The sequence below is a fragment of the Ciconia boyciana genome, chromosome 4 (assembly GCF_034638445.1).
Source record: "Ciconia boyciana chromosome 4, ASM3463844v1, whole genome shotgun sequence".
Classification (NCBI taxonomy): Eukaryota; Metazoa; Chordata; class Aves; order Ciconiiformes; family Ciconiidae; genus Ciconia; species Ciconia boyciana.
In genome coordinates, this window is record NC_132937.1 from 89,781,577 (window position 1) to 89,807,703 (window position 26,127).

The 26,127-nt window shown below is 35.8% G+C and overlaps 2 protein-coding genes across 3 annotated transcripts in view; one reads left to right on the forward strand and one right to left on the reverse strand.

The window, feature by feature from the left end:
* Window positions 1-26,127, reverse strand: part of IFT74 (intraflagellar transport 74) — a 41,928-nt gene that overhangs the window by 9,768 nt on the left and 6,033 nt on the right. For both annotated transcript variants that reach the window (XM_072860580.1, XM_072860581.1), the window contains exons 9-16: window positions 14,344-14,482; window positions 13,351-13,413; window positions 12,218-12,361; window positions 11,518-11,558; window positions 10,220-10,299; window positions 7,028-7,081; window positions 2,147-2,244; window positions 1,053-1,179 (exon numbers count right to left, since the gene is read on the reverse strand). In XM_072860580.1, the coding sequence (XP_072716681.1) occupies window positions 1,053-1,179; window positions 2,147-2,244; window positions 7,028-7,081; window positions 10,220-10,299; window positions 11,518-11,558; window positions 12,218-12,361; window positions 13,351-13,413; window positions 14,344-14,482 (746 nt within the window). The remainder of the gene's footprint in view (window positions 1-1,052; window positions 1,180-2,146; window positions 2,245-7,027; window positions 7,082-10,219; window positions 10,300-11,517; window positions 11,559-12,217; window positions 12,362-13,350; window positions 13,414-14,343; window positions 14,483-26,127) is intronic.
* On the forward strand, window positions 18,567-25,904 carry LRRC19 (leucine rich repeat containing 19). Its single transcript, XM_072860582.1, has 5 exons — window positions 18,567-18,593; window positions 21,719-21,811; window positions 23,388-23,898; window positions 24,089-24,298; window positions 25,579-25,904. The coding sequence occupies exons 1-5, from the start codon at window positions 18,567-18,569 to the stop codon at window positions 25,902-25,904; spliced, it is 1,167 nt and encodes a 388-aa protein (XP_072716683.1).

The following is a 26,127-nucleotide window of genomic DNA, read 5'->3' on the forward strand; positions in this document are numbered from 1 at the left end:
ACAAAAATTCGTATTTGAACTTGTAATGTATGGCCCAGCTTTTTAAGCCATGCTATAACTGCAAAATGAGTATTTGCAGACAAGCAAACACTAAATGTTCAAACACACAACAGAACAATCAATTTCTGTAACATTTTGTGCATAACAACTTCTTATTTGCACGTAACTACTTTGAAGTTACAACACAGGCTCCTATTTTGAAAATTACTACCAAGTACAGCACGTAATAGCCTTCTAACAAAATGATTTATGGTTCTTAATTCCTGCCCCTTCCTTTCAGCCAAACAAACAAGGAAAGGCTTGCTGAACCAATAATGATATTGGCAAAGGCTTAGAATTATGAGAACAATTCCACTGTAAACAGTGCAAAGAACTAAATAGATACTTGTTACGGAAATGAAAAAAAAAAACCACTGTCTGCATTTTGAAATTACAGACAAGATACTGCAGATTCTTACACTTAATTTTAAGTATTTGAGTTTTCCAAAATGAAGTAAAAATGAATATTCACTTTGCAGAATCAAAGCCTGAGAATTTGAGAGCTATTCACTGTTGTGGGCAGTGGTACAATGGCACATTGTACCATTGTACCACTGTACCACCATCTCCCATGGTACATACCCCTTTAAAAAAGTATAAACCATAAGTAGGTGATACCAAGAACTACATTTACAAATAATACATGGTTATATAACTGTGGAAGTCTCTATTTCAATTTATTAAACACTACTTTAAGATTGTGAAAAACATTTATTTTGAGGTGAATATTAGTAAAGTCAAACTTCTAGCTCAAAGAACTTTGTACCCCTGTATTAAAATACATCTGTTTAAGGTATATCTATGCAAGTAAGCTGATAATTTACTGATAATAGTAAGTGAAATACTCCTGAGGAATATAAATAACTTGTTACCTACAAGAGTATCAATTTGTCAACTTGCCACTGTATTTTAATATTTGGAGATCACTGATCTTGTACTTGTTATTAGTGTAACAACTCAGGTAATTTTAATTTTTTTAAGGAATTAATTTAAAAATTAATTGCAGATCTCACCTGTAATCAGATTCTTAGTAGTGCTCTGTGATTTCTGCATTTCATTTGATTTGAAAGTGAGGTCTTCCTGCATAATCTTCAGCTCTTGATTGGTAACAGATGAAATTTGTTTCATATGATTCACATTCTGTGTGTTACCAATAACAATAATGAGAACATGCTGTATCTTTGAAACAACAAATGGTAACTGGACAAGTAAAAAACTATCCTGTCCTAGTACATTGTCTATTATTTGGCTTTTCTACTACAAAGACTAAAATACTGGAAATAATTTGAATTGATTTATATGTGAATGATTTTCATTCCGACAACTTTTGATAAAAGATGTACAGACAGGCCAGTGAAGATGAAACAAAAATACAGCAAGTATAAACTGTGTTGCCATATCAATCTCTTCTAAAGTAAGTGTCATTGTCTAAAATATACCTTATGGTATGCCACACTGAAAGAGTTAGAAGACAGTTAAAGTGATGATATAATTAAAGTATTACTCAGCTGAAAGATTTCTATAAGATAAAAAAATCCATGGGAACCAAAAATGTTAAAAGAAAAAAATGTTTTGAAAGTGCAAAAAATGGCAGACTGCAAATGGGAACAATTTCTAAAGTGTTTACAGTAAATATTACACAGCAGGGTATTCCAGACATAATTTTAGTAGATCAGAGAGACAATTGGAATACTATCAGTTACTTAATAGTAGTGACAGAATACCCATGAACTGAGATTTGCAGACTTTAGGTAAACAAAATATTGCAGTAGTTTTATTTGCAATATTCTGAAATGTTTATCATGAATGGAATAATGTTCATTATAGCAATGATGACGAGTTACAGCAATTATGCAAATATTTATTTTATTCTCAAGTATTATCAGTATTATCACAAGTATTATCTAATATTTAAAACTCTTACCCCAGAAATGAAGAGAAATAAACTACAGCTGTACATGGTTTAAGGTTTAATCCTCTTAACAGACTATTATGCAGATACTGACTGGATAAGGTATAAAAAACAACATCCTTCTTTATCCATTCATTCTCGTGTTCTGTGCTTCTAAACTCCTAGCTTGCCACAAGCAGATGGAAATGCACTTACCCTGCTTGAATGCTCCAGGAGTGCAACAATGTTGGCTTCTATTTGGGCCTTTCGTTCCAATTCCTGATTCTTTGCCTCTTCAAAAGTCTCAAGAAAATCTAGAGATCAACAAACATGACAAAGAAGGCTTCTATTTGCATGGCTACAGCAGTAGCCTTTGTCGTTTCCAGTCAAAACTTTGTATCAAATTGGTAAGCCGTACAATTTCAGACAGGTTACTTTAATAGTTTATTTAAGAGCCAGGTGGTAGCATCCTTGAAACTTGTCAACTTATGGGCTGGAATGAAAAAGAGTACAATTTTTCCAGCGACACATATTTGACTGATTAATGACATGAGGTCACCACCTTCTTGGACACTGTTTAGGTGAGGGTTGCCACCCAATGGGAAAGGAGTTTCATCACCATCATTTCTGACACCTTTCTGAATGCTTGTCCCAGCAGCTGTTGGTCTTAATTTTTCTGAAAGCTATCAAAATGGGCTTCTAAATAAAGGAAACAGGTGACTTTGCTATCTCTAATAGCCTGGACTAAATGTGAAGCACTGCTAAGGACCTGAGACCAATATTCATCTGGTATAATCTCTTTCTGTATTATGTCTCCTTGCTACATCTTTAATTCATGTTCTTTCTAGTAAGTGTCCAACTGAATCTGACAAGACAGTTCTAATGGTGGTATGTACTCTGTATTTGTGTCCTGGGCATACTACATTGTATTCCTTGTGACAGACATATTGAAAAAAATGTGCTGGAGACATCCCATGGAAGTCAGAGGTCCATCAAGATGCCACCCAGGGCTGTAAGTTATCATCATCCCTCTCCTCCTGGGTCTCCTCCTGAAACATGGCTTATATATACAGGAGCACTCAGGAAATGCAAGAGTTTGCAAACTTTCCAGATGGATGAAAAAGGGGAGAAGTGCTTGTTCGAGCAAGAAGGATTAGATAATAGTAAATTCAAGATGGATTATTTGGGAAGAGAGAAAGAAGACAGGAGGAACTACTTAATGGAAATACTGACAAATCCTGAAGGGATGAGGACTGACTAGAGAATTGGGGATCCCAGAGCACCCAGGATTTTTTAAAAATACCTAATTTTTAAATTCTTTAATAATAAAACATTTATAGATAAGAAAACTATTGAAATATCTGACATCATCAGCAATGCTGTCCATGAAAGAGTTAACAGAGAAGATTCACAGAGTACAGCTTCTAAAACTTTTAGAGGGGAAAAGGTGCATTATTGGAGCCAGGGGACAATGCTAGGATACTACAAGGACTATCTCTGAGGCACAGATTTCAGGATGAAAGACACTTGGAATTCTTAGAGGTCAACGAATGGCATTAGACAACACCTTTGTAATGTGCACAGCTGATTGCTAAAAATAATGACTAGTTGGCTCAAAAAGTTGAAATAAAGTTTAGGTCCACCCGACACTGGCTAGTAACTGTAAAGAACAGTACTTGGCAAGAATGTAAGAAGGTTTACCTTTTGCCAACACTGCTGTGAACTAGTAACCAGAAACATAGTTAAAACCAAAGCTTAAACAGCCTGCAATTGAAAAAAGCTAGTCAAGTCCCAAGTGCTGAGTAAGACCATTGCCAGGTCTGTTTTTCTACAGTACCCAGGCTGCAAATGAAGCTACCGTTAGAAAGGGGAGTTTTGTTTTCTCTCTGTGATGTTTTTTTCCTTCAGAGTGAACTTGTCTTGTTTTGTCTTAAAGATAGCACAATTATACTTTAATAAGAGGAGCAACAACAGCCCCCAAAAGAGCTCCTTCCTCAAAGGGAACTTAGTGGATATTTCATACCATCTGTTGCTGTGAAATACAGACAGGAATTTTCTACACTAAGAAAATATCTGAGCACAACAGAAGTAAGGGAATGGCCGTAAGGAAAGTAATGGTATTGAAATTCTTGCTTAATGTTTTCTCTTTAAAACATTGGAGCTGTTCTTTCTTTTTTTGTTTAAAAAATTAAGTGGGTAATTTTTACAAACAGAATCACTCAGATAACCTAACACAAAACTTTCAATCACATTTAACTGTTTAGTGCTCTAGTAGTGAGCAAAGGCTTCGTTAACATCTGTCTCTTGTGGGGGTCTGAGCCACTTCTTTTCAACATAACAGATGATGCCAGGGCCTTTGATGCATCTTAGCGAGAGGTCCTAAATAAGTTGATTGCAATATCTTGATAAACCTATTTATATGCTTCTAAGGAAGCTGTAGGCAATGAGGATATTGAATCTTCTACAGCATATATGTAGGGAAGGCACAGGAGTGAAATAAAAGCACCTTCATGAAAGAAAAGCATTCTCACACATTCAAAAATATGAAACAAGAGAACAAAACTAAAGCACTTTACATCCACAAATATATAATTTTATAAAACTGAGCCCAAAACAGTGGAATTAGGACTTAAGAACTGTACCTATATGATTTAACTAGTGTTTTTCTCCTTCGACATTCTGGACCTTTTTAGGTGTTTTTTTTCAAACCTTCTTTGAATTTATTTAGAAACATTAAGTAAGGTCCATATTTACATCCCATCCCATTGTCTTTCTGAAAGCAACTCTCATTTTCATCACACCTGTCTGATTGACCTTGTTTCATTTGAGCGCTATGTGTTTCACAGATTCATAAAAAATTGAATGGAGGAGACTGCAAGAGCTCATCTAATTAATTCACTTGCTCCACGACAAAACCAACTGTATGTCAGTAATTCAGATGTTTGTCTACAGTCTTCTTACAGACAACTCATGATAGATACTCTACAATCCTCCTGAACAGTCTATTCCAATGCTTGGTGAGTTTTAATGTTAGAAAGTTTCTTCTAATATCCAACCCGAAATCTTTCTGCAATTATTTTTGTATTACTCCTTTTCTATCCTCCATGTATATGCTGAGATAGATTATTCACTTAGTATTTGAAACAGCTTTTTTACACATTTGACGACTGTCATAAATTATCTAAAATAAAAGACTCGTTCTTCAATATTTCCTTGCAGGTCATGTTTTCTGCTTGCCTCATCAGTCTCTCTTCAGGACTGCCAACCTCTTTATGTGCAGAACTAGAGACAATACTCCAACTGAAGCTTTCCTCAGTGCGCAGAGAACAAGATTACTTCATGTGTCTGATAAATTACACTCCTAGCAGTAGTGTACCTACTGCTGGGGTATTTTCTCTTCCATGTTAGTGTGATACTGCTAAGCCATGTCCATGTTCACTTTGTCTTTCACTATAACTCTGAGCCATACCACAGAGCTGTGCCTAATGAACTGCTCCCTATTCTGTATTTTTGCTGTTGATTACTTTGCCCAAGCGTATAAACTTACACTTAATTATTTTTGAACTTTTTGTACTTCATATCTAATCTGCCATAAGTATTTTAAATTCTAACCCTGTCCTCCAACATGATTTCAGCTTTTCCGATGTAGTATTTTCTGTGAAACTATTTATTTACTGTCTCTCCTGTTATCCAACTGATTAATAAAAATATTGAGTAACCTGAACATCCAACACACTGCAAAACTCTACTCAATACATCCTTCCATCTTGGCAGCGAATTGTTCACAATTAAAATTTTTTTAATCAAATGCACAGTATAGGTTAATAATGGACAATATTTCCCTAGCTTGCTTCTAAGAACACCACGAGACAGCAGTAGAAGATGTACTGAAGTCAAAGTACACATCATCTGCTGCTCCTCCCTTATTCTGCATATTTTTCTGTCAAAGAAGGAAATTAGTTGTTTGTTCTCAACAAATCAATACTAGTGTTATTCATATTCCTGTTTCTGTAATGTTTACAAATTGTTTGCTTGCTTATTTTTTCCACAATCTTCCTGGAAATTGATACTAAGCTGACTGGTCTATACTTCCCTGATTCCTCTTCTGCAAGACAGGTACCATATTTGCTCTTTTCCCGTCTTTAAGATTCCTGCATGTTCCCCCAAACCTCTCAGTTAATCTCAAACAGCTCTGCAACTGCATCAACATCCTCTGATGAAGAGCAGAAGCAGAACCAAACCCCAAAAAGTCAGAAGGATCATGAGGCCCTACTTTCACGGTGTGTATTTGTACTGAAAATCAAGATCAAGTGAGCTTTTGCCCTTCTGCTTCTCAGGAAATCAGGTAATTTGAAAATGCAGAAACTCTTTAAGTGCACTCTTACCTATCTTTCCTTATTGTCAGCTGACACCTTTCTTTCAGTATCATGCTAGCTGTAAGTTACATTGAACATTTTTAGAGAACACTGTTACAAAAAGATATTATACACTTTGGCCTTCATGGCATATTTATTGATCATTTCCCCCTTTTTCTGAGTAACAGACCAACTTATTTTGTAAGTGGCCTACTACAGTGTACTAACAATAGGGTATTATTTTAAAAACAGTTCTGTTTTCATCCTGTGATAGTTGCTGCTGAGGTCTCTACAACATTAGAACCTTTTAATATGGAAGAAAGCTTTAGCAGCATTCACCTTGAATAACCAGATATGAGAAGCCTTAATTTTAAAGAATTACGTGATGTCTATGCTTGTCCATTTTGAAGTTCTGCTTTTAATCAGACCTGAACGGCTGGTTTTATATATCTTTTATTTAAATTAATTTCAAAATTAATTTCAGCCTTGCTTTCATAAAATAAAGCTATGTTCCTAAGACCTTTAATGTTTGACGAAAAGCCTTGAAAGATGCTCCAAATATCTGTGACTGTCCTATAAGTCTTAAGATATCAATTATCTTGTCCTGAGGTAGAACACAGAAACTTTATGCAAAGACCAGGACATCAGTTCTTTTCAGCTCTAAAGTAACTGAGTCTTAACAATATAAGAAAACCTGTATTTTAGTGGAATTAGGCCTAATTAAGTATATTAGACAACTTACTGTCCATGCTTTCTTCCCTCTTCTTCAGCTCCTTGTATTTCCAATTTTCCTCTCCTGCAAGAGATGTAACATTGATTTAACTTGATATGGTCTCAGTCTTGGATTCCTTTAGATAGGCAAAATGTCAGTTTTAAAAATAAAAATTCTACACGCCTAGCAACTACAGGACTCATCCCACATCATTTAATGTAGTCACTTCAACTGACTATGCCATACACACTTTTATATTAAAAAAAATATAATTACCTTAATTAATCAGCTTCAATGCAATTTCTAGAACCTTTTAGAGGTTAGAATTTTTGATAAATAATAGTGGGATAAATACTTGGTTTGAACAAAGGATTTTTCTGCTCAGGTGAATTTCAATAATAGAGAATGAATGCTTTTGTGTATTTGGGTACCATGGTTAGTGAAAACTTTCTGCAGCTCTGTTTAACATATGGGCCATTTCAATGGCACTTTCATGTATTAGAATGGACTTTCATAAGGATACACAACTTGTAAGCAACAGTGTGGCAATCTCAGGGAAATAAACAGGAAAACTGTACAAGCAATGGTATAGAAAAATAAAATGCACAGAAAGCTTTCTACAATTAAGTTTAAAAGAACATTTCCATACACATTCTTTATAGTGGTATTAGGAGTAATAAGTAACATACAATACATAATTCACTCCATGTTTAAATCCAACTACTGACTATAAATAGCTCTTAATTAAAATGTACTAGTAAAGTAGAAGACCTGACATATTTGTCACAAGTTTCAAGAGGATGAGACAATTCAGCTCCTAATAATTTTGAGTTTCAAACATCTAAATTTTTAATTGTTTGAGTCTTTGTCATTGACTAATTTTCAGCATAATCTTGTAACTTTAAAGAATACAAAGAAAAAGAAAGAAGTAGATACAGATATAACTGAGCAAGCAAATTTCTCTAGGTCTTTTTACTTGTACACCCCCATGCTTTCCTTTTTATCTAGTATATACAAACAATAAGAACACCCATGGGCCCCTAAGGGACTGTGATTCTGCTTCAGCTTCCTTGCAGCTGTGGCTTTGTTCCTTGCTGGACTCTCCCTTTCATTTTGTAAAGCAAGCCTCCAATACTTAGTAACTTAGTCTGTTCTACTCTTAAAAAGTCTAGTTACAGGGAGCCATGAAGCAGAGAGCTATGTGATCTGCCAAGTGTTTAAAGAAAAAAATATTTGAAATAAAGGCCACAACCTTTAAAATATCTTTACAGAGAAGTTTTCTTTAAAATATGGCATAATTACATCAGTATCTTAGCCTCTCATGCAGTTTAAGAAGTGTTAAGTCTATTCCATTATGAGTTAATGTTGATTTTGACTAATCAGTTAAAGGTAATTGCTAATATATGGAACATATAATAGTGGGTGAATTTTTTACTTATTCAGATTTTCTTAATTGAAAACTAAAAATAGTTATTTCTATTTGTGGTCTGTTTATTTTGCATTATCCTGCTCAACAATGTTCCTATCACTGAAATACTTATCCTGAAACATCAAAAAAATCCTTAGTTGTAATTTTATTTTTACTGACTATTTTACATTAAATTTAACTAAAACACTTCAGGAGCTGAAGTTTTGGGAATGCTTTGTAATGAACAGTTTAAATACTGAGCCAGAAGTAAGCTGACCAGGGAGGGAGGGAGGACAGGAATCTCATGGACACACAAGATGCTGATTTAGGGCAGAAGTATGGATGGCCCTCTGGAATTCTCTCTCCATTCACTAGAGAAGAGGGTGTTGGGAGTTTAGATTGCTGTGTCTTAAAGCTGCTCCTTATGAATATCTTCTTTATTCCCTCTATGTTATACCAATAGGTATAACTCCCTCTATATTATACCACAAGATAACTTTATTCTGCATATTCTGACTGTTCCTGAAATGTTGACAGAGCATGTGCTTTCTCCTACGTATGCTTTAAACCCTCTTCTTCAACAGAGGTCTTTTTCTAAAACAGAGAAAGACACACAGTCCAGCAATGAATGACTGTGTGTAAACCTAACTATAAAATGCAAAAAGCAACTCACTTCTTACCTTCTGCATTTCTCCAAAGACACAAAAAAAGAGTTGCAAGCCAAACAAAAAGGAAAAATTAAAGCAGAATAATGAAGTTGGCAATGAGATTATCTGGAAACATGAAAGCTAATACAACAGTCTTAATAAATTATTTGCAGAAAAATAATGAAATACCTGGAGAAATATGAAACATTTTGTAATGCAAAAGATGAGAAACAGATGTATCAAACATTTGTTTAGGGTCAATTTTAGAAATATTTGTTCATCTTGAAGAAATTTACAGCTAAATTTTACATTGATCACCCGAGAAAAAGTATAAAGTAAAAAGGCCACAAACACATTAATTTACCAGTCCTATAGAATTTAAATAACTTGTTACAAAGTTTTCCAGAATGTATGCACATATTTATGTAACTCCTATCTAAACAAGATTCCTTATAATTAGAAGAATTTTTTCTGTGGGATGAATTTCCATTTTAAGGAAAATCTACAGCTGTTGAGGGTCTACACTCAAACTAAGTTACTTCCTCCAGAATCATAACTTCCAGTGCTAGGACAAATCCCAACCTAACGTAGCCTAATGTACTACAGCAGGTGTTTGCTGGAGGTAAGTTTCTAAGCTAATGTCATTTCTAGGCAGCTCCCAAACTCCTCTTGCAAAGATCAACCCAAGAAGTTTCAATGACAGATAAAAATAGTACTGAATTCTGTCTGCTTTACACATTATTATTAAACATTCTCAATTCTACATTCACTGACAATATATCAGATCATGTAAAAGGTAAAATAAATAAAAGCTTTTCTAAAGCTGAGCTGGTTCTGCAATGCTGCCTGTAAGAGAAACTTCTATTCCTCAAGTAGCCCTAAAATTAAAATTGGGACACAAAACCAGACATCTGTACTATTGTTTTATATGGTAGTTTTACTACTCAGTATGAACTGGATGAATGCACCACTAAGGGTGGGTACTCCCTGTTTCTCACATCTGAAAAGAGAAGCCTGCACCCTTAGACACAAAACCTTCTTCTGATGGTGACTAATGGACATTTGCCTAAGCCTAAAAGTTTCAAGCAACTAATGTCCATAACAATATGTGTTATAATACAAACAGATGCAGCTCTGCATAGTCTGCTACAACTCAGGTCATATTACCTTGATGATTCTCCAGATCCATATCAAGTCGTTGAATAACCTTTTTAAAATGGTTTGTTTTCTCTTTTACTTCTGTCAGCCTGACAAATAGATAATGAAATCTAACGTTAAAAATGTGTTGCAAAATATCTGCATTTTTTGGACAAAAATGGAGAGACAAATAAAACCTAAGTTTATCAAAACCAAAAGAATATCAGGAGGACTGCTGTTATTATAAAAGGTATATGTAAAGCACCTGTCACTTTAGTCCCTATATCTACAAAATATAAGTACTGCTGCTCTTTTTTATTAAAAACATTTTTTGTTGAGTCATCAGTAGTTCTTAACTTACTCCACAGGTCCCTCTGCTGGTTGCTGTAACAGCTTTGCAGAGGTACAACATAATTGGTAAATTGCAACAAAAAACTGTATTCCTTAAAAATTACCTACGTGTTCACTAAAATCCATTAAGAAATTGCCAAGTAAAACACTGTATTACATAATCAATCGAAGTGAGAAAGGAAATTACCTTAGAAACATTTCTATATAAATTCTCAAACATAATTCTCTGTTATTGTTTCTTTCCAAAAATTGTTAATCAATTTATTATCCAATCAAAGGTGTCAATGCATTAAAAATTAATCAATGATTACAGTTGAGAATACTGCTTAAAACAATTTAAAATTTTTTCTAGTAGATTTCAGGAATTATCTCAATTTTTCTGTAAAGAGACAAAAATCAAAAGGCTCAAAATCACAAAAATATTGTACTGCTTTATCTCCTTCCCCAATACATTACTATTTATTATAAAATTTACCAGAGTATCTGGCAAATCTTCAGAAAGGTCCAGTACCCAAGAATCAACAAGCAATGCCCTGTTACTCTTTGGAATTGAACTTTCTGTAAGCAACTTTGTAACTCTTAGGTTTTAACGACACATAACAAACAAACTCTTCAAAACATGACTGCAGCGTAATGTAGGCTCAACTTCACAGATGTCCCAAATGAGTAGCTCTTACAGATGAATGCCTTCTTCAGCCTTAAAGAAGTTTGTCAGTGCTATTACGAATTTATATTCTCAAGGCATGTTCATAAGGCTAGGAAGTATCTTATTATGCAGATCTAAATGTCCTATCACTATAAAAGTTGTTTAGCTGAAACAGAAGGATATATTCTGTTCTCTGTGGAAGGTTAACACTAGCAGAGGCTTGAAAATGTGGTGATGTTCTAACAGTCCATAGAAATAGGTTCTGGAATTCAGCTCTCTGTCTTTAGGGTCTAAATGTAATTGGTAGCAACAGTACAATGGGATTACTCACTGTCTTTCCATGCTTGCTATTTCTTGACTATCGTCCTTAACCTATAAAAAAGTATAACAACTTTAACGTACGAAATAAAATTTACAAATGAAAAAAGGAAAATCAAAAAAGATTTCTTAATTCAGTATACAGGGAACAGAAACTCAGCATATGAAATCACAAACTTGCTGTCACTTTGTCCAACAACGGCTCTCCATTGAAGAGAAGTGATATGATTTAAGTGTTATGTCTTGCAAATGTTCTCCTGCTTTCTCAATACAAATTAAAAAATCAGACACACTTATCAGTGTCGTTCAGTCCAATAATCCATATAGTATATATGGATAGTTACATAACACAGCACAGACCCTTGTAAACAAACTAAATTGTTCCTGGATTAGTATGTCTGCTCAGTACCCCACAAGGATACTGTCTGGAGTTACGTTATAGAACTGTTCAATAGGATCAGTTTTGCCATACCAACATGACTGATGAATTGGAACAAGTCAACCAGCTGAAAAGCTGACTGTGCCAATTTTGCTTTGGCTGAAACTGAAACATCCCATCCAGCCAATTCATTAACTGTTCTCAATTCCAGATGATTTGTGCTGCTTAAAAAGCAAATAAAGGCAAGATTCAAACCCAAGTATTTTCAAATATTATAAACCCTTAAAATACTGACTCAGAGAATCTTTTACGTGATAACATTTCATGTTCTTGCCTGCTTTAGTAATCTCTCTCTTTCCTCCTGTGGAGATTCCATGTTCTTATCCTCAGCAATCATTTGATCTCGACGTTCCTCGAGCTCATGGAGCTTTTCATACAGCTGCACAGCCTCCTGTTTCACCTGGGAGTGTGCTATTTCCTGTTGGGAAAAGCAAACACCTACTAGCTATTTTCAGGTGGCAAGAGAGCATTGCACAAATTATGCTTTAGTTACACAACACTTATCTATACATTGAAAGTGAAGCGTATTTGTTACTAACAGTACAGAGACAGTATAAACAATAAACTTTATAATCCATATTCTCAATATTGCATTTTCTGGAATGAAATATCCCAGTCAGCTACTTCTTATTTCATGAATTCATCCTCAGGCCAATTTTCTGAGCAGATTTACTACTTCATCATTTCTAGGGGATCACAAACCATATACAGTATTCAAAAGGACTGGAAAAATGCCTAGTAGTATTTGAAAATTATACTTTCTGAATACATACATGACTGTATGTTTCAGCTCATAGATCCTTTGATCCATGAAAGACCAGATATAAGAAAATTCTCCTCAATCTAGCAATATGACAGTGTATTAGAAGTTTGTGTTCATGTATATATGTGGGATAAAAAATATCTTGGCAAATACTACTTTGTGCTTCAAATGCCAGTTGCTTTTGAAATGGAATGTGGACCAAGAAAATCATTCTTATACATCCTGAAAGTTGAAAACATATTGAAAAATTAGGTCTCACAAATCCGTAAGAAGGATGTGAATGATAATTTCCTGTTTATCTTCAGAGAGTAATTCCAAATCAATCAGATGTCACACAAAATATGTGAAACTACATGAGTAACTAAAGCTAGGAAATCTAACTATTGCTATCAAAATTTTGTACTTGGCATCTAGCAAAAACAATTTTTATTCACAATTGATTAGAAATTATTGGTGGAAAACAGACAGGCAGCTTTGCCTTCCCATTCTAGAGCATGATCCTACAGTATCTGAAAATTTAAGGAGAAAGATTATAGGTATTATTTTGTATTATTTTTTATAGTTTAGATAATAGTTAGAGTTTAGCCATATATAGTTAGGGTTTAGCCAAGATTGGTACAGAGACCACTTGTTATCATACATACAGCTCTTAGAGCCTCCTCCTTTACATTTAGTGCATCCAATTCCTGCTGTTGAACAACCAGTTCCTAAAGAGGAAGAAAATGCAAAATTCAGATAAAAATTACTACTTCATGAGATTACTTTTTTGTTCTGCAACTTAGTATTATAAAATGCTGTAAAACATCTCACTGCTGCTTTTAAAAATTTAGAAGACAAGACTGTGTTCAGCTTCTCCAAGTAACTCAGATACAATATCCACTTACTTTCAGCATCCAACTTTTCCAATAAACTCTTATCATTGTTACTTGCAGCTGGGTTATAACCAAAAAATTGCTTGCCCTTTTCCCACTATTCTTCTTATAATCAGTACTGAGTGTGGAATTTACCATTTCTACTTCAGAAGTTTAAAGTCAGATTTTAGAATCTGAACTAGCCACCACACTTTCTTCATAGTCCAGAAAGAAACAGGTAGGCCCTGACTAGTGATTCAGCTCATTCTAAGACAGCTGAGAAGCACTGGCCTCAAAAGATGCCTATCTCTCTGTAGAGACTATACAGAGAAACTTTCTAAGACTGTATGCCTGAAGCTAGATGATCCCAGAGAACCTAGAAATCTTACTGCTTTTGTTAACATTAGGATTAGTGAAGTCACAAAAATTTTATAAAGCCCATTTCATTTTTCTGATGCATTCAGATGTACAACAAGAACAACAAAAAAACCCAGTCAGATTCAGCTTTGTACACAGGAAGAAAACTTTCTACTCAAGTGAACTAAAAAAATTGCTGGGGTTTTTCTCCCTTTTGCTTGCTTTTTACACATGATGAAACATCTAAGCACTACAGTGGCTTTTAAAATTTACATGTCAGTCCCCAAATTTAAAAGGAAAATGATGAGCATCAGCAAGCTTTTTTATTGTATTACTACGTTCTCAAGCTCTTTAATATTTAAATTGTATCTGGAACCAATGGAGCCAGACTGAGAAACATTTTAGGTAAGTACAATGAAACAAACCAACCTGGGAGAGTTTTTCATTTGCAGCCTTCATCTCCATATATTTAGCTTGATTTTCCTGTGACATGTCTTTTATTATGTCATCTGCTACAACCTTTTCATGTTCAATATCTTCTTCTACACCTTGAATTAACTTTTCTGTGCTGTAAAAATATAAAATTTTTGTAACTTTTACTAGTTGATGTTTATTTTAAGCACCCATTTCAAACTCTGGTATTCCTTCAGCCTCACTGAAATGATCCTTCAACACAAAAACTCCACAGACTCCAGAAAAAGGAGTTACCGACTTGTATCTAATCTTCTTGGAGTTGGATTAGCTATATAAACATTCACACCATGGAATGCAAAAGATTAAGAATTCTTTGCCCTTGCAGTATTTACATAGTACTTTCCAACATTCCCACCCTGTCTACCTGCGTAGTCCCCAATACTGGCAGAAGTATACTACTCCCTCTCAGTTGCTCTCAATCAGTGAATTCCTGGAACAAGAACAGGCAGTTTGAAATAAAGAAGCTGGTATGTGATTTGTGAATGCACATAAAGAAACATTATATAGATATCAGGACTTGACAGTACTGGATAATGATGATAAGACGACTTTCTTTTAGCAATGAATTGTTGGATTCCTTAAGAATGGAGAGTGGCTTCCAAGTCTTAGGCAGTGTGGAGCTTCTTAACCATGCAAGAACTAAGAAATTAGCCATTCCTGACATTCTTGATTCATGACTTTAATCTTGTTAGGAAATCAATAGACTGCAACCATAAAAACTTCTCTACCACAGCAGCTACAGTGAGCTACAAGCAAATGTTTTAGCAGATTCAATGAAGGCATAAAGAGTTGTTCTCACCGTTTCATGTAATGCCTAGTAATTTCTATGAAATTCCTGAAAGCTAGAGAGTCAATTTGAGAACATAGTTAAAGATAAAGGAAATTAGAAAAACTCCTGAGACCCTGAAGAGTATACCTTCCTTCCCTTCACAGTTCATGAGAAATTGTTTATACTGTTTGCTTGTTTCCAGAGTGACTTCTGTGATTAAGAATGACAAAATCATCTGGATACCTTCCTTCAGGATTTCTTTTTCTGCTATTTTTCATTAACTCTTCCTGAGTTGCAAGATGCCAAAAATTTTAAATTGTGTAACTGACACTATCAGACCAATGATTGCAGCCAAGAATGCCCTCAGGCTTAAAAGATGATGAAAAATAGTGGAACTGCATAAGGATAATCTCAGGGTAAGTGAATAATGTGTCCTGGTTTTGGCTGGGATAGAGTTAATCTTCTTCCCAGTAGCTGGTATAGTGCTGTGTTTTGGATTTAGGATAAGAATAATATTGATAACACACTGATGTTTTGGCTGTTTCTAAGGGGTGTTTACACTGGCCAAGGACTTTTCAGCTTCCCATGCTCTGCCAGGTGCACAAGAAGCTGGGAGGGGGCACAGCCAAACTGGCCGAAGGGCTATTCCATACCATATGGCATCATGCGCAGTATAGAAACTGGGGGCAGTTGGCCAGGGGGGAGCAGTCACTGCTTGGGGGCTGGCTGGGCATCGGTCAGTGCGTGGTGAGCGGCTGCAGCACTTTTTTCTTTTTCCCAATTATTAAACTGTTCTTATCTCAACCCACGAGTTTTCTTACTTTTGCTCTTCTGATTCTCTCCCCCATCCCACCAGGGGGGAGGGTGAGCCAAGTGGCTGTGTGGTGCTTAGTTGCTGACTGAAGCTAAACCAAGACAAATGAAAATTTCTTAGAAGCAGAACAGAGCTGATGTTGGAATGGACTTCTAAAGGTCATCTAGTCCTGCCACACTACTCAAAGCACAGTCACCTAGAGCAGGTTGTCAGTGTCTTGTTCAGGCAGGTTTGAATATCTTGAAGGATGGAGACCCCACAACCTGTCTGGCAATGTTTCGATGTTTGGCCACTCTCACAGTAAAAAGTTTTTTCTTACATTTAAATGGAATTTCCTGTTCTCCAATTCGTGGCCATGGTCTCTTGTCCTGCCCTTGGGCATCACTGAGAAGAGATCAGCTCCACTTTCTTTACTCCTGACCATCAAATGTTTACTTTGATAAGATACCCACTAAGCCTTCTCTTCTACAGAGTAAACAATTCTAGCTCCCTCAGCCTTTCCTCCTAGTTTTCACCACTTCCAAGGAGTTCTCAAAATAGATTCAGAAGTGTAACCAGTCTTCCAACTGGCTTCAAGAAAGATCTATAATCTCCAGGAATCTGAGGATGTTAGGTAGAAATTCTGTCAGGTTAGCAACCCATGCTGCAAAGATGAAGAACTCATGCTGATGATAAAGAAACAAATCAAAGTGATATCTCCCACTTTCTGTGGCAAATTCGGAGTGCACTGGGACTGCCCAAGAAATACTGGATGGTTTTAACATGACATTAAATGGAACACCTTCTTGAGAGTAAAAATGATTTGTTCAGACCCAGTCCAAAGAGTGAGGCCCTCACTGTAACTACACCAGTTAATGAATGGATAATTATGTTACACTTGGTAGTGGAAAGGAATAATTTTTTAAGTGAAGTATGTTCTTAAACTATGAGAGTAGTTTGATTCAAGACCCTCTGGAAGGCACACAATTGGCAGTTGGCAGGGAACTTCCATGATACTTCTTTATTGGAGGCTCCTCATCCCTTAATCTGGGCCTATGAAAGCTGTTGCAAGGTTTCAGCAGTGACAGTTTCTCTCAAATCAAGCCCAACTGAAGATATGACAGAATGAAAACAGAGAAATTGCAGTGAAGAATTCAAGAAAATGTTAAGGTTGCTGATTTCCAGAATAAATCTCCACACTACATGTAATTCCCCTAAGAGACTGTCAGTAGTGATCATAGGGAGCTTGTATTTAAGTACAAACAGGGTGCCTTTTCCTGGAGATCACTGGGGCATTTAGGGCAGGAGAGAAGAATACCGCTTGCTACATTTCTCCTGTGTTCCAAAACACCATGTGGAAGCAGCAGTCACCGTTGAGGGCAGTGGTGTCTCCAAGCTCTACTGGATTTTTCTCATCTATGCCTGAGACTGCAAGTATGCATGGCAGAGTAAGGAAAGAAAGCCTACTTTTCCAGCCCCACCAATGTAAAGTGTGTGTGGACACACTCTTTACCTGAGGCAAGTCTCTTTTTCCTGTGTGATATGGACTCCTGGCTAAACACTTCAAGGTGATCCAGTATGTCCTTGGGACTAGAAATGTCTGACTTAGCTGTGATGCATCTTCTCTGGTAGGAACTTTTTGACAGAAGTTTAAAACTCAGTGATTTTTCTAAGAGGCAATAAAAATACCAGCAATGGCTGTCACAGGAAGACAATTCATTACCACTAGTAATTTGAAGACTACTGATGAAGCTGAATCAGAGATGTGGCTTCGAAAAGTTGCAGAATGTTCTGAGATATTAAGCAAAAAATCAAAGTGGTAATAACATCAAAGAGGGATAGCGGGTAAAATGGTTTCTACAGCCACATATTTGAGAGGAATGGAGAATGAGAGACTGAACCGTTTTGTGGTTTGATGCTGTGCATTGGAAAGAATAAGGCTTAGAGAATGAGCACCAATGCAAGAAAGAATTTATTGGACATAGTGTTTGTGTATCAATATAATCCCTTTTCCAACCTGCATATAGACATGCTTTCAAAACAGAGCAAGTATAATTTGCTTTTAGAATTTCTTCCTGAAATATAGCCCATATAACAGATGTCCTTAAGTGCCTGTAAATAATGAGCTCTATATATCATGCCCTCCAGCTCCTCTGATGTTGATGTTTCCAAAATATAAGAATTTAACACAGATTTAACTAACTACTAGAGATCTTTACTTTAGATCTTTACTTTAGATCTTGAAGTTTTCTTCATTTGGTGACTGATCACGTAAAAAATACAAGTCTTTTCTTGTCTCCATCATTTAATTGATTATAACCCAACTTGCTTGTAAATTCCCAGTGGCATTTTAACTCAGTGCTTCCTATGTGATCTGGAACTTGACACTTGAGCATACTACTATTAGACTTCCCTATTGGCTGCAGATCCAATTAAATCCAAGATGATTATAAGAAGTTGCTCAACCTAGTCAATCTTTTGCTAAGGGTTTTCTAGGTTTATTATTTTTTTACACTGCCTGCTTATTCATCAGGTACAAAGGTTGAACAAAAACAAAGTGCTGTTGCATCATGTTATTTCTTGTCAGTGCACTGAAAAATCTACACATGTGTACATATGCTGCCTCTAAGAAGCAACAGAAAGGTAAGACACTTGGCACATCTTCTTCAAAATGTAGGCAAAGATTTATTAGTATAACTTTGTTGCTAGACTGGAAGAAAATACATCTTGAGATACATTAAAAGTTCAGGAATTACTACGAACCTTGGACATGCCAAGTTGTTAAGTAAATTGTACTTCAGTAGAAAGCTGGGGAACAGCCCATTTCTTCTCTGAAAAGCTGACTACCTGATTATGTAAACTCCATTACCTCCCTAAATCTGCCTTTTTCTTTACAAATGCAAAAAAACCAATAGGAATTACATTACTATTAAATGATAAAATCTTTAAAAGTTCTCTGAGGAAAACTTTTTAAGAAAACGCTTCTAATTACAAGGAAATGTCAAGGTATTACCAATGTATTGCCAGGCTCAGTTTCTTTCCAAAGCAATTACTTTAAACAGCAATTCTTTAAGTCTGGTTCTAGTAAAAAGCTAAACCGCAATTAAAATTACAGATGCTTTCCTGTTCTTCTACTGATTATACAGCTTCCCACACACACAACGCGGGAAATCAAATTTGTAAGAAAACCCCTAACTTTTCAGTAGAAACTAAAATAAAAAATAGGAACTATGTTTTTGACTTACATGTACAGTCAATTTTTAGACAGGAAAAGGATTTTCCAAGTTAATGGCACTCCCTTCATTCAGACATTAATTTTTTGCTTGAAGTTTTGAAAAACTTTTAAATTGACTTTCATTTTCAACTTGTTATTAACTTACAAACTAACTTTAAAAATAATATTTTAATATATTTTTCCCACTCTGTTAAAGACAGTATTTTTCTTGAAATCTGCAAAATACAATAATACTATTAATCTGTGTTTCTAGATTGCCTGGTTAAGGCCCACTCTGCTTCTGAACATCTTGGAAGCGGTATCTTTAAGGTCCAAGTATGCCATGAGATCCAACTGTTAACATAGCTTATATCGGGAGTTCTCAAACTGCATCATGTTGTCCACTAGCAACATACAAACTGGCTCCAAAACGTATGCAGGCCACCAGTACCATCGCTGACAAGAACAATACCTAATACAGAACGTAATAGCACAGTGGCTGCTGCTGCTAGTACCCCTTGTCCCTGCCACTGATAATGTCTTACAAAAAGGTTTATAAACTCTTTTTGTTTTTAATGTAAATTTCCAACAGCAGTAGAAATGCACAATGGATCAGAGCAGAATAAGTGGCATTTATCTTCTTCCTAAGAAGTCAGTAAGTTTCCAGGCTGACTCAGTTAGGTCAGTCCTCAGACACGCAAATGTATAGAAGCAATCAATTAGACTTGACCAATTTGTTCTGTGACCTCATCTACTGCATGCTGATCAGCAAAGGCCTCCTGGCACTCCTTTTAAGGATTGGTGGATTTTTTTAAAATCTGACTGGCTGCCTATATTTAGCATTGTTCGTGCAATTGAGCTTCCCTTCTTAATTTCCCCCACCTTCTCTGTCAAACTCAATGAATACTCTCTACAGCCCAGGATACAATAGGTACTTTAAACAAGTATCTTACACCTTATCTTTTGGGTCTTGTTTAATCTCGACAATAGAAAACTGGGAAGGAGATATTGACGTTCACTTAGCCCACTATCTTTTCTCTTCAGATGCTTAAGAAGAAGTGTAAAAATGAAGGGATAACCTACCTTTTACATAATATTTTAATTCAAGTCTGGCATAAACAGGGACTGATTTAACATCTGACAGAGATGGTTTAACATTCCAGTCCAAAAGGAGTAGATCTTGCAAATAATGCCTGATTCAAAGGGGATGGATAAGTGATACTTTCTCTGAGAGAAGTTAATGTCACAGTGAATACCGTTTGTCAGAAAAACTTTCCTGACTCTCAAAAAATAAGGTTCAAATCTGTACAAAAACTCCAGCACAAGAGACTGAACCATGTTTACTTAGTTCCAAAGATCAGAGCAACAACTACACCTTCATAATACAGAGGTCCAGGTTTATGTCATATGATACATGTTATATTATGGATAATGAAAAGATTAGAAGATCACTCTACTAATTAAAAATTCACAAAAACTGCTTAATAACGGACGTAAGAACATAAGACAAATCTGACTGCACAAACCAACAATCCATCTAGTATAGTATTCTGCCTCTGTCAGTGGCAACAAGAGAAATTATTCAGGGAGAGCACACAGGCCTGAATACTTTCTGCAGTTCACTCCTATCATAGTCTTCCAGTACTCATAATTGCTTTAACAGGGATATTAATGAGTACATCCCTGCCTATTTGTTTTGAACATTTATGAAACTGTTGTCTATTAACTTGTCTAATAGATCCCTTTTCTATTTGCTTATTGTCCTGGTTTCAGCTGAGATTGAGTTAATTTTCTTTATAGTGGCTGGTATGGGGCTATGTTTTGGATTTGTGCTGAAAACAGTGTTGATAATACAGAGATGTTTTAGTTGTTGCTGCACTAGCCAAGGACTTTTCAGCTTCCCATGCTCTGCCAGGTGCAGAAGAAGCTGGGAGGGGACACAGCCAGGATAGTTGATCCAAACTGACCAAAGGGCTATTCCATACCACATGACATCATGCTCAGTATATAAAGCTGGGGAAGAAGAAGGAAGGGGGGACATTTGGAGTGATGGCGTTTGTCTTCCCAAGTAACCATTACGCATGATGGAGCCCTGCTTTCCTGGAGATGGCTGAACACCTGCCTGCCCATGGGAAGTAGTGAATGAATTCCTTGCTTTGCTTTGCTTGCGTGCGCGGCTTTTGCTTTACCTATTAAACTGTCTTTATCTCAGCCCATGAGTTTTCTTACTTTTGCTCTTCTGATTCTCTCCCCCATCCCACCAGGGGGGAGTGAGCGAGCGGCTGCGTGGTGCTTAGTTCCTGGCTGGGGCTAAACCATGACACTTATACAGTCTGCTCACTGGATTTTAGGTTTGGGTCAGTGAAGTGAAAGCTGAATGCATTAATTCTAATAACCTATGTTTTTCCTCTTAATTTTACATTTCATAGTATCTATGTGGACAAAAATTATCAAATTATCATTGAAATAACTATATCTATTAATTTATTAAACTGTCACTACAGACGACACTGGTATTCTGGTCTTGGTATACAAAAGTGTTGTTCTTTGCTAGGCTTTAAACATGAAACCCTCCTGGCTTGTGATCTGTGCTGGAACACTGTTTTTGAATCCAGTCACTGCTGACTGCAACATTACTTCTCAAACTGTAAGTTTTATATGTATGTAAATTACCCTTATTTTTGAAAAATACACTAGAAGCTAAAGGCATTTTTAAAACTACCTTGTAAACATAAAATTCCTGAAGAAAGAAGCACGTAGAGACAAATAAGAAGACATGGTTTTCTGCAAAATGGACAACTAGCTGCTGGCAGTCATTATAAGTGGGTGAATAACACTGAAACATATTTGAGGTTTATATCTCTGTCAAATCTCTCTGCAGACAACAGGAGTGCCTCCTTTATCTTTTTGGAATAGACCTAAAAAGCAACAGCTATTTGAACAAGGCCAGCTACTGCTCAAGTTGGAGAGATTTATTGAGTTAGCACTTGCCCACATCAGGTCCAAACGTACATAAGAAATTGTAAAGTTTTTTTTTCAGAAATTAATTTAATGGATTTTGTATTTATTGGGGAATGGAGGGGAAGGAAGAAGTCTTGATTAACAGTCAATTGATAAAACTGGAATGGCACTATTTGCTCTGACTCACTGCCTACAGGTCCAGTACTGTATCTACTGCTTGTTCATCTTTGGGACAAACATGAAGAACAAAAAAAACCACAAAGTGGGTATATACAGTGTAGAAAAGGCACTCCACCTACATTTGGTTTTAAATAAGCTATCTAGACTCAATCTGGTCACAGCAGTAACAAGCTGAACATAGGCTACTTATTTAGGAAGAGGGATCACAGAATCACAGAATCGTATAGGTTGGAAAAGACCTTTAAGATCATCGAGTCCAACCGTAAACCTAACACTACCAAGACCACCACACAACCAATCTGTTTCCAGTACTTCGAATCTCCTTTAAAGCCAGTTCAAGTATCTTGACACTAAACTGTAGCCTGCAGTGATGCATACATATACATATAAAGAAATCTACTCTTTTCAGAAAACAAAAATGTTCTAAGGTATTGAGAGTAAATACTCTCAAACCTGAAAAGACTGCAGCTATACTAAACTTCAACCCAGAAAACCAGAATTAATTTAAGTGCTATATTTATAAGAAAAATATATATTAAATGTTTTCTTGAAGGTCTGCTCCAAAGATGTTTTAAGGAGTAAACATAGCTATTTTTAAAACAAAACAATACATGTGAAAAAGCATATTTGAATTAATTTTCAGCCTTGAATCCACTTCCTCTATGACACCTTCTTTCCAGATTATGTGGGAAAGGAATCCTTTTCCTACCCAGCCAACCTTCACATAGAATTCTAAAACAGACAGCCCTACTAATTCCAAAATAGCATGCCAAACTGGTTATATTTTGGATGATCACTACATAAAGAGCCTTGCATCTCAAACACAGTTTAAGCACCAGGTGATCTGGAACTTCAGGTCTCGATACACTAGGAGGATTCATTCCCCTGTATCACCAGACAACGAGTATATAAAAAAAAACATAAATAAAATTGCATGAAGAGCAGTAGAACTTTTCTTTTAAAATGCTGGCATTAAAAATACGAGAAAGATTTTTCATGCCCTTAATAGTCACCACTGAGACATTTTCATCACTGGACTTCCCTACAGTATTTAATTGTTGTAATTCTCTTTTTTTCAACAGGTCACTTGTGAGGAGTCTGGAAAGAAGCTCTCTAATGTCCCCACTAACCTTTTCCAAAACATTACTAAATTAAGCCTCAAAAATAATAAAATCACTCTAAAAGATAGTGACAAAGAGATTCTTCAAAGCTTTATTAACCTCACTGAACTTTATCTGAGTGAAAACATGATTACTGTACTGTATAGTAAGAGCTTCTGCAATTTGACAAAACTCGTAATTCTGGATATCAGCAACAATCATATTAGCACAGTTCATAAAGCAGCATTTGCAGGATTAAATCAACTGTCAGTGTTGAATCTATCCTATAACACGATTACTCAACTAGATTCAGATGTATTTACTTCTCTAAAAAGTCTGACAGTTTTAGATCTACAGTATAACTTTCTGAAATCTTTTCATATAAAATCGCCTTTTAAATTGACTAAAATAATTTTAGCTGGAAACCCATGGACCTGCTCCTGTGACCTCCTTGATTTACAGATATGGCTAACTGCCTCCAACGTGACAATGGGTAAGTTTTGGTAAGAGCAGCATTTCATACTTGTTTACATCAAACAGCCTTATCTTGGTTTTTCCTGATCTGGATAATATCAACTTATCTGTATTTTGCAGTAATACATTAGCTATCCATGAAAATTTTTTAATTAGATTGCCAATTAATTAGCAATATCTCATAGCCTTTCCACTGCTCACATTCACAGAAAATGAAAACAGCACAAGATGTACATTCCCAAACACCAAGGAAAAATTCTCCATCAAGATGGCAGCTATCCAACCAGCTGAATGCAAAACTGAAAAACCTTCTTTAGAAAACACTGTAACTTCCACTTCTGCCATTAAGCTTAAAAGTAGGGCCTTACTAACAGTTCTGACTCCAAACAACATCACTGGAAACAATGGAACACATGCAGGTAATATACTGATGTTTTGCTTTACTCCTTACAAGCTGTTTGATTTGCTGTTCCACAATTTCATACTGTTTTGTATTCCTAGCACACTGTAATTCTTCCATAAAAGCCAGGGTTACAAAACAAGTGTATTTCCAGGTTTTGGTAGACTGTACACACATTATGGTGAATGCTAAGCTCTACTGACTAAGTGTTCAAAACGGATAAACCACATCTGAATTCTCAAATGATACTACAAACTGATGATGAAATTTCAAAGCCTTCGAATTCAGATAATTGTCCATCTCTCTACCTAACAGAACTAGGGAAGCATCTTTAAAAAAATTCAATTATGTCTTCCAAACCAACTGCTTTCTAGATGTAGCTGTCTTCTTAAAATGTGAAAGAGGAAGCCTATTAATTTTACTCCTGCCCTCAACTGCATTCAGTGTAAAGGACACGGATGTGCCCATCCCATATTCTTTGAAAATTTCAGTGATAGTCTCCTTACTTTTGTTCACCTTTTGATGTTAATTCCATCGTCACTCTGTACTACTCTAGCTTTTCTTTTGGTAAAGCCAATTTTTTTTCTTACATGCAAATTAATGTTCTTCTCCACTCTTCCACACTGAAATTCTTTACTTCTTGCTTCTGGCTAAAGCAGAAGAAATATCAATCTCCAGCTACATACACAAATTGTAAGCCACCACTGCCACAGACTTCTTTTACTGTAGCAGCTATAATCTATTTTAGGACTGTGGCCAGCACACAAAACCAGCTTCTAAATAAAGACTATTGGCAACTACAGTCTACTGAAATTTTTATTATAAAAGAAATACAATTGAAAGGATATGCCAAACAAAAGATGTAGTATTTTAGGGTGCAGACATCATCAGCATACAGACATTTAAGCCTGGGAAATAGAATTTGAAGTCAACTACTGATTTTTTTTTCCAAAACCCAATCTTGGAATTTAAATTTTGAAAAAATGATTATTTTATCTTTTATGTGTCCCCAGAATTTTACCTGACTTTGAAACTATTATTTAATTTTTATAAATATGCACAGTGGATTTATATTGCTAGGAGATATCAGATGTACATGCATTTTTGGTCTGAGTGATACTACTGACTCCCTAATAACATAGCAATAACATTATACTAAAGCTTTGGAGACACTCAGTAATTCCCCTACTATTGTTTATTTTGTGTGTTCTCAGTCTAACTATGAAAAAATTCATACTAGAGTTCTTGCTGGTATTCCTCATGAAGATAACTCTTCTTTTTCTCCTGTCTGTTTTAAAGAGTTACCACTTCTTGGCAAAAGTTGGACCTTCCTAGCGGGTGTCCTAGGGTTTGTCCTAAGCACTACACTCCTGATTTTTACTGCTATAAAATGCCCGACATGGTATCGCTATTTGATCAGCTACAGTCACCGTCGTCTGGAAGAAAATGACTCGGAGATGTTTGAACAGGAGTTCTCAGCTGACATGAGTTCTTTTCCTACAGTATCGGGTCCAAACAATGAAGATCCCATAGTAATATTTGAGAAAATTCCTGCATTTGTGCCTGGGGAAGATGGATTTATTGAGGATAAATACATAGATTCTTATGTAAATGAGGAGAGTTAATGTCCTAAGCAATGGATGATGAACTGACTTTTCAAAACTGTAGTACATTTGTACTTCCATATTACGCTACCCATGTACAATACAAAATGAAGCTAAGCAGTCCATCTCCTTTCATCTTGTCAAATCCATAACAAGGTACTGTTGCATGAATCATGAAGCTAAAAAATGTGGTGATGTGCACGCATTAGTGTCACAACAAATATTTCAAAACATGCAAAAAATA

Excerpts from the sequence above, each read along its gene's own strand:
- LRRC19 (XM_072860582.1), top strand. The coding sequence starts at position 18,567 with ATGCTGCCTCTAAGAAGCAACAGAAAG. Across the intron at positions 23,899-24,088 it reads TGCCTCCAACGTGACAATGG|AAAATGAAAACAGCACAAGA; the intron begins GTAAGTTTTGGT and ends TCACATTCACAG. Across the intron at positions 24,299-25,578 it reads AAACAATGGAACACATGCAG|AGTTACCACTTCTTGGCAAA; the intron begins GTAATATACTGA and ends TCTGTTTTAAAG.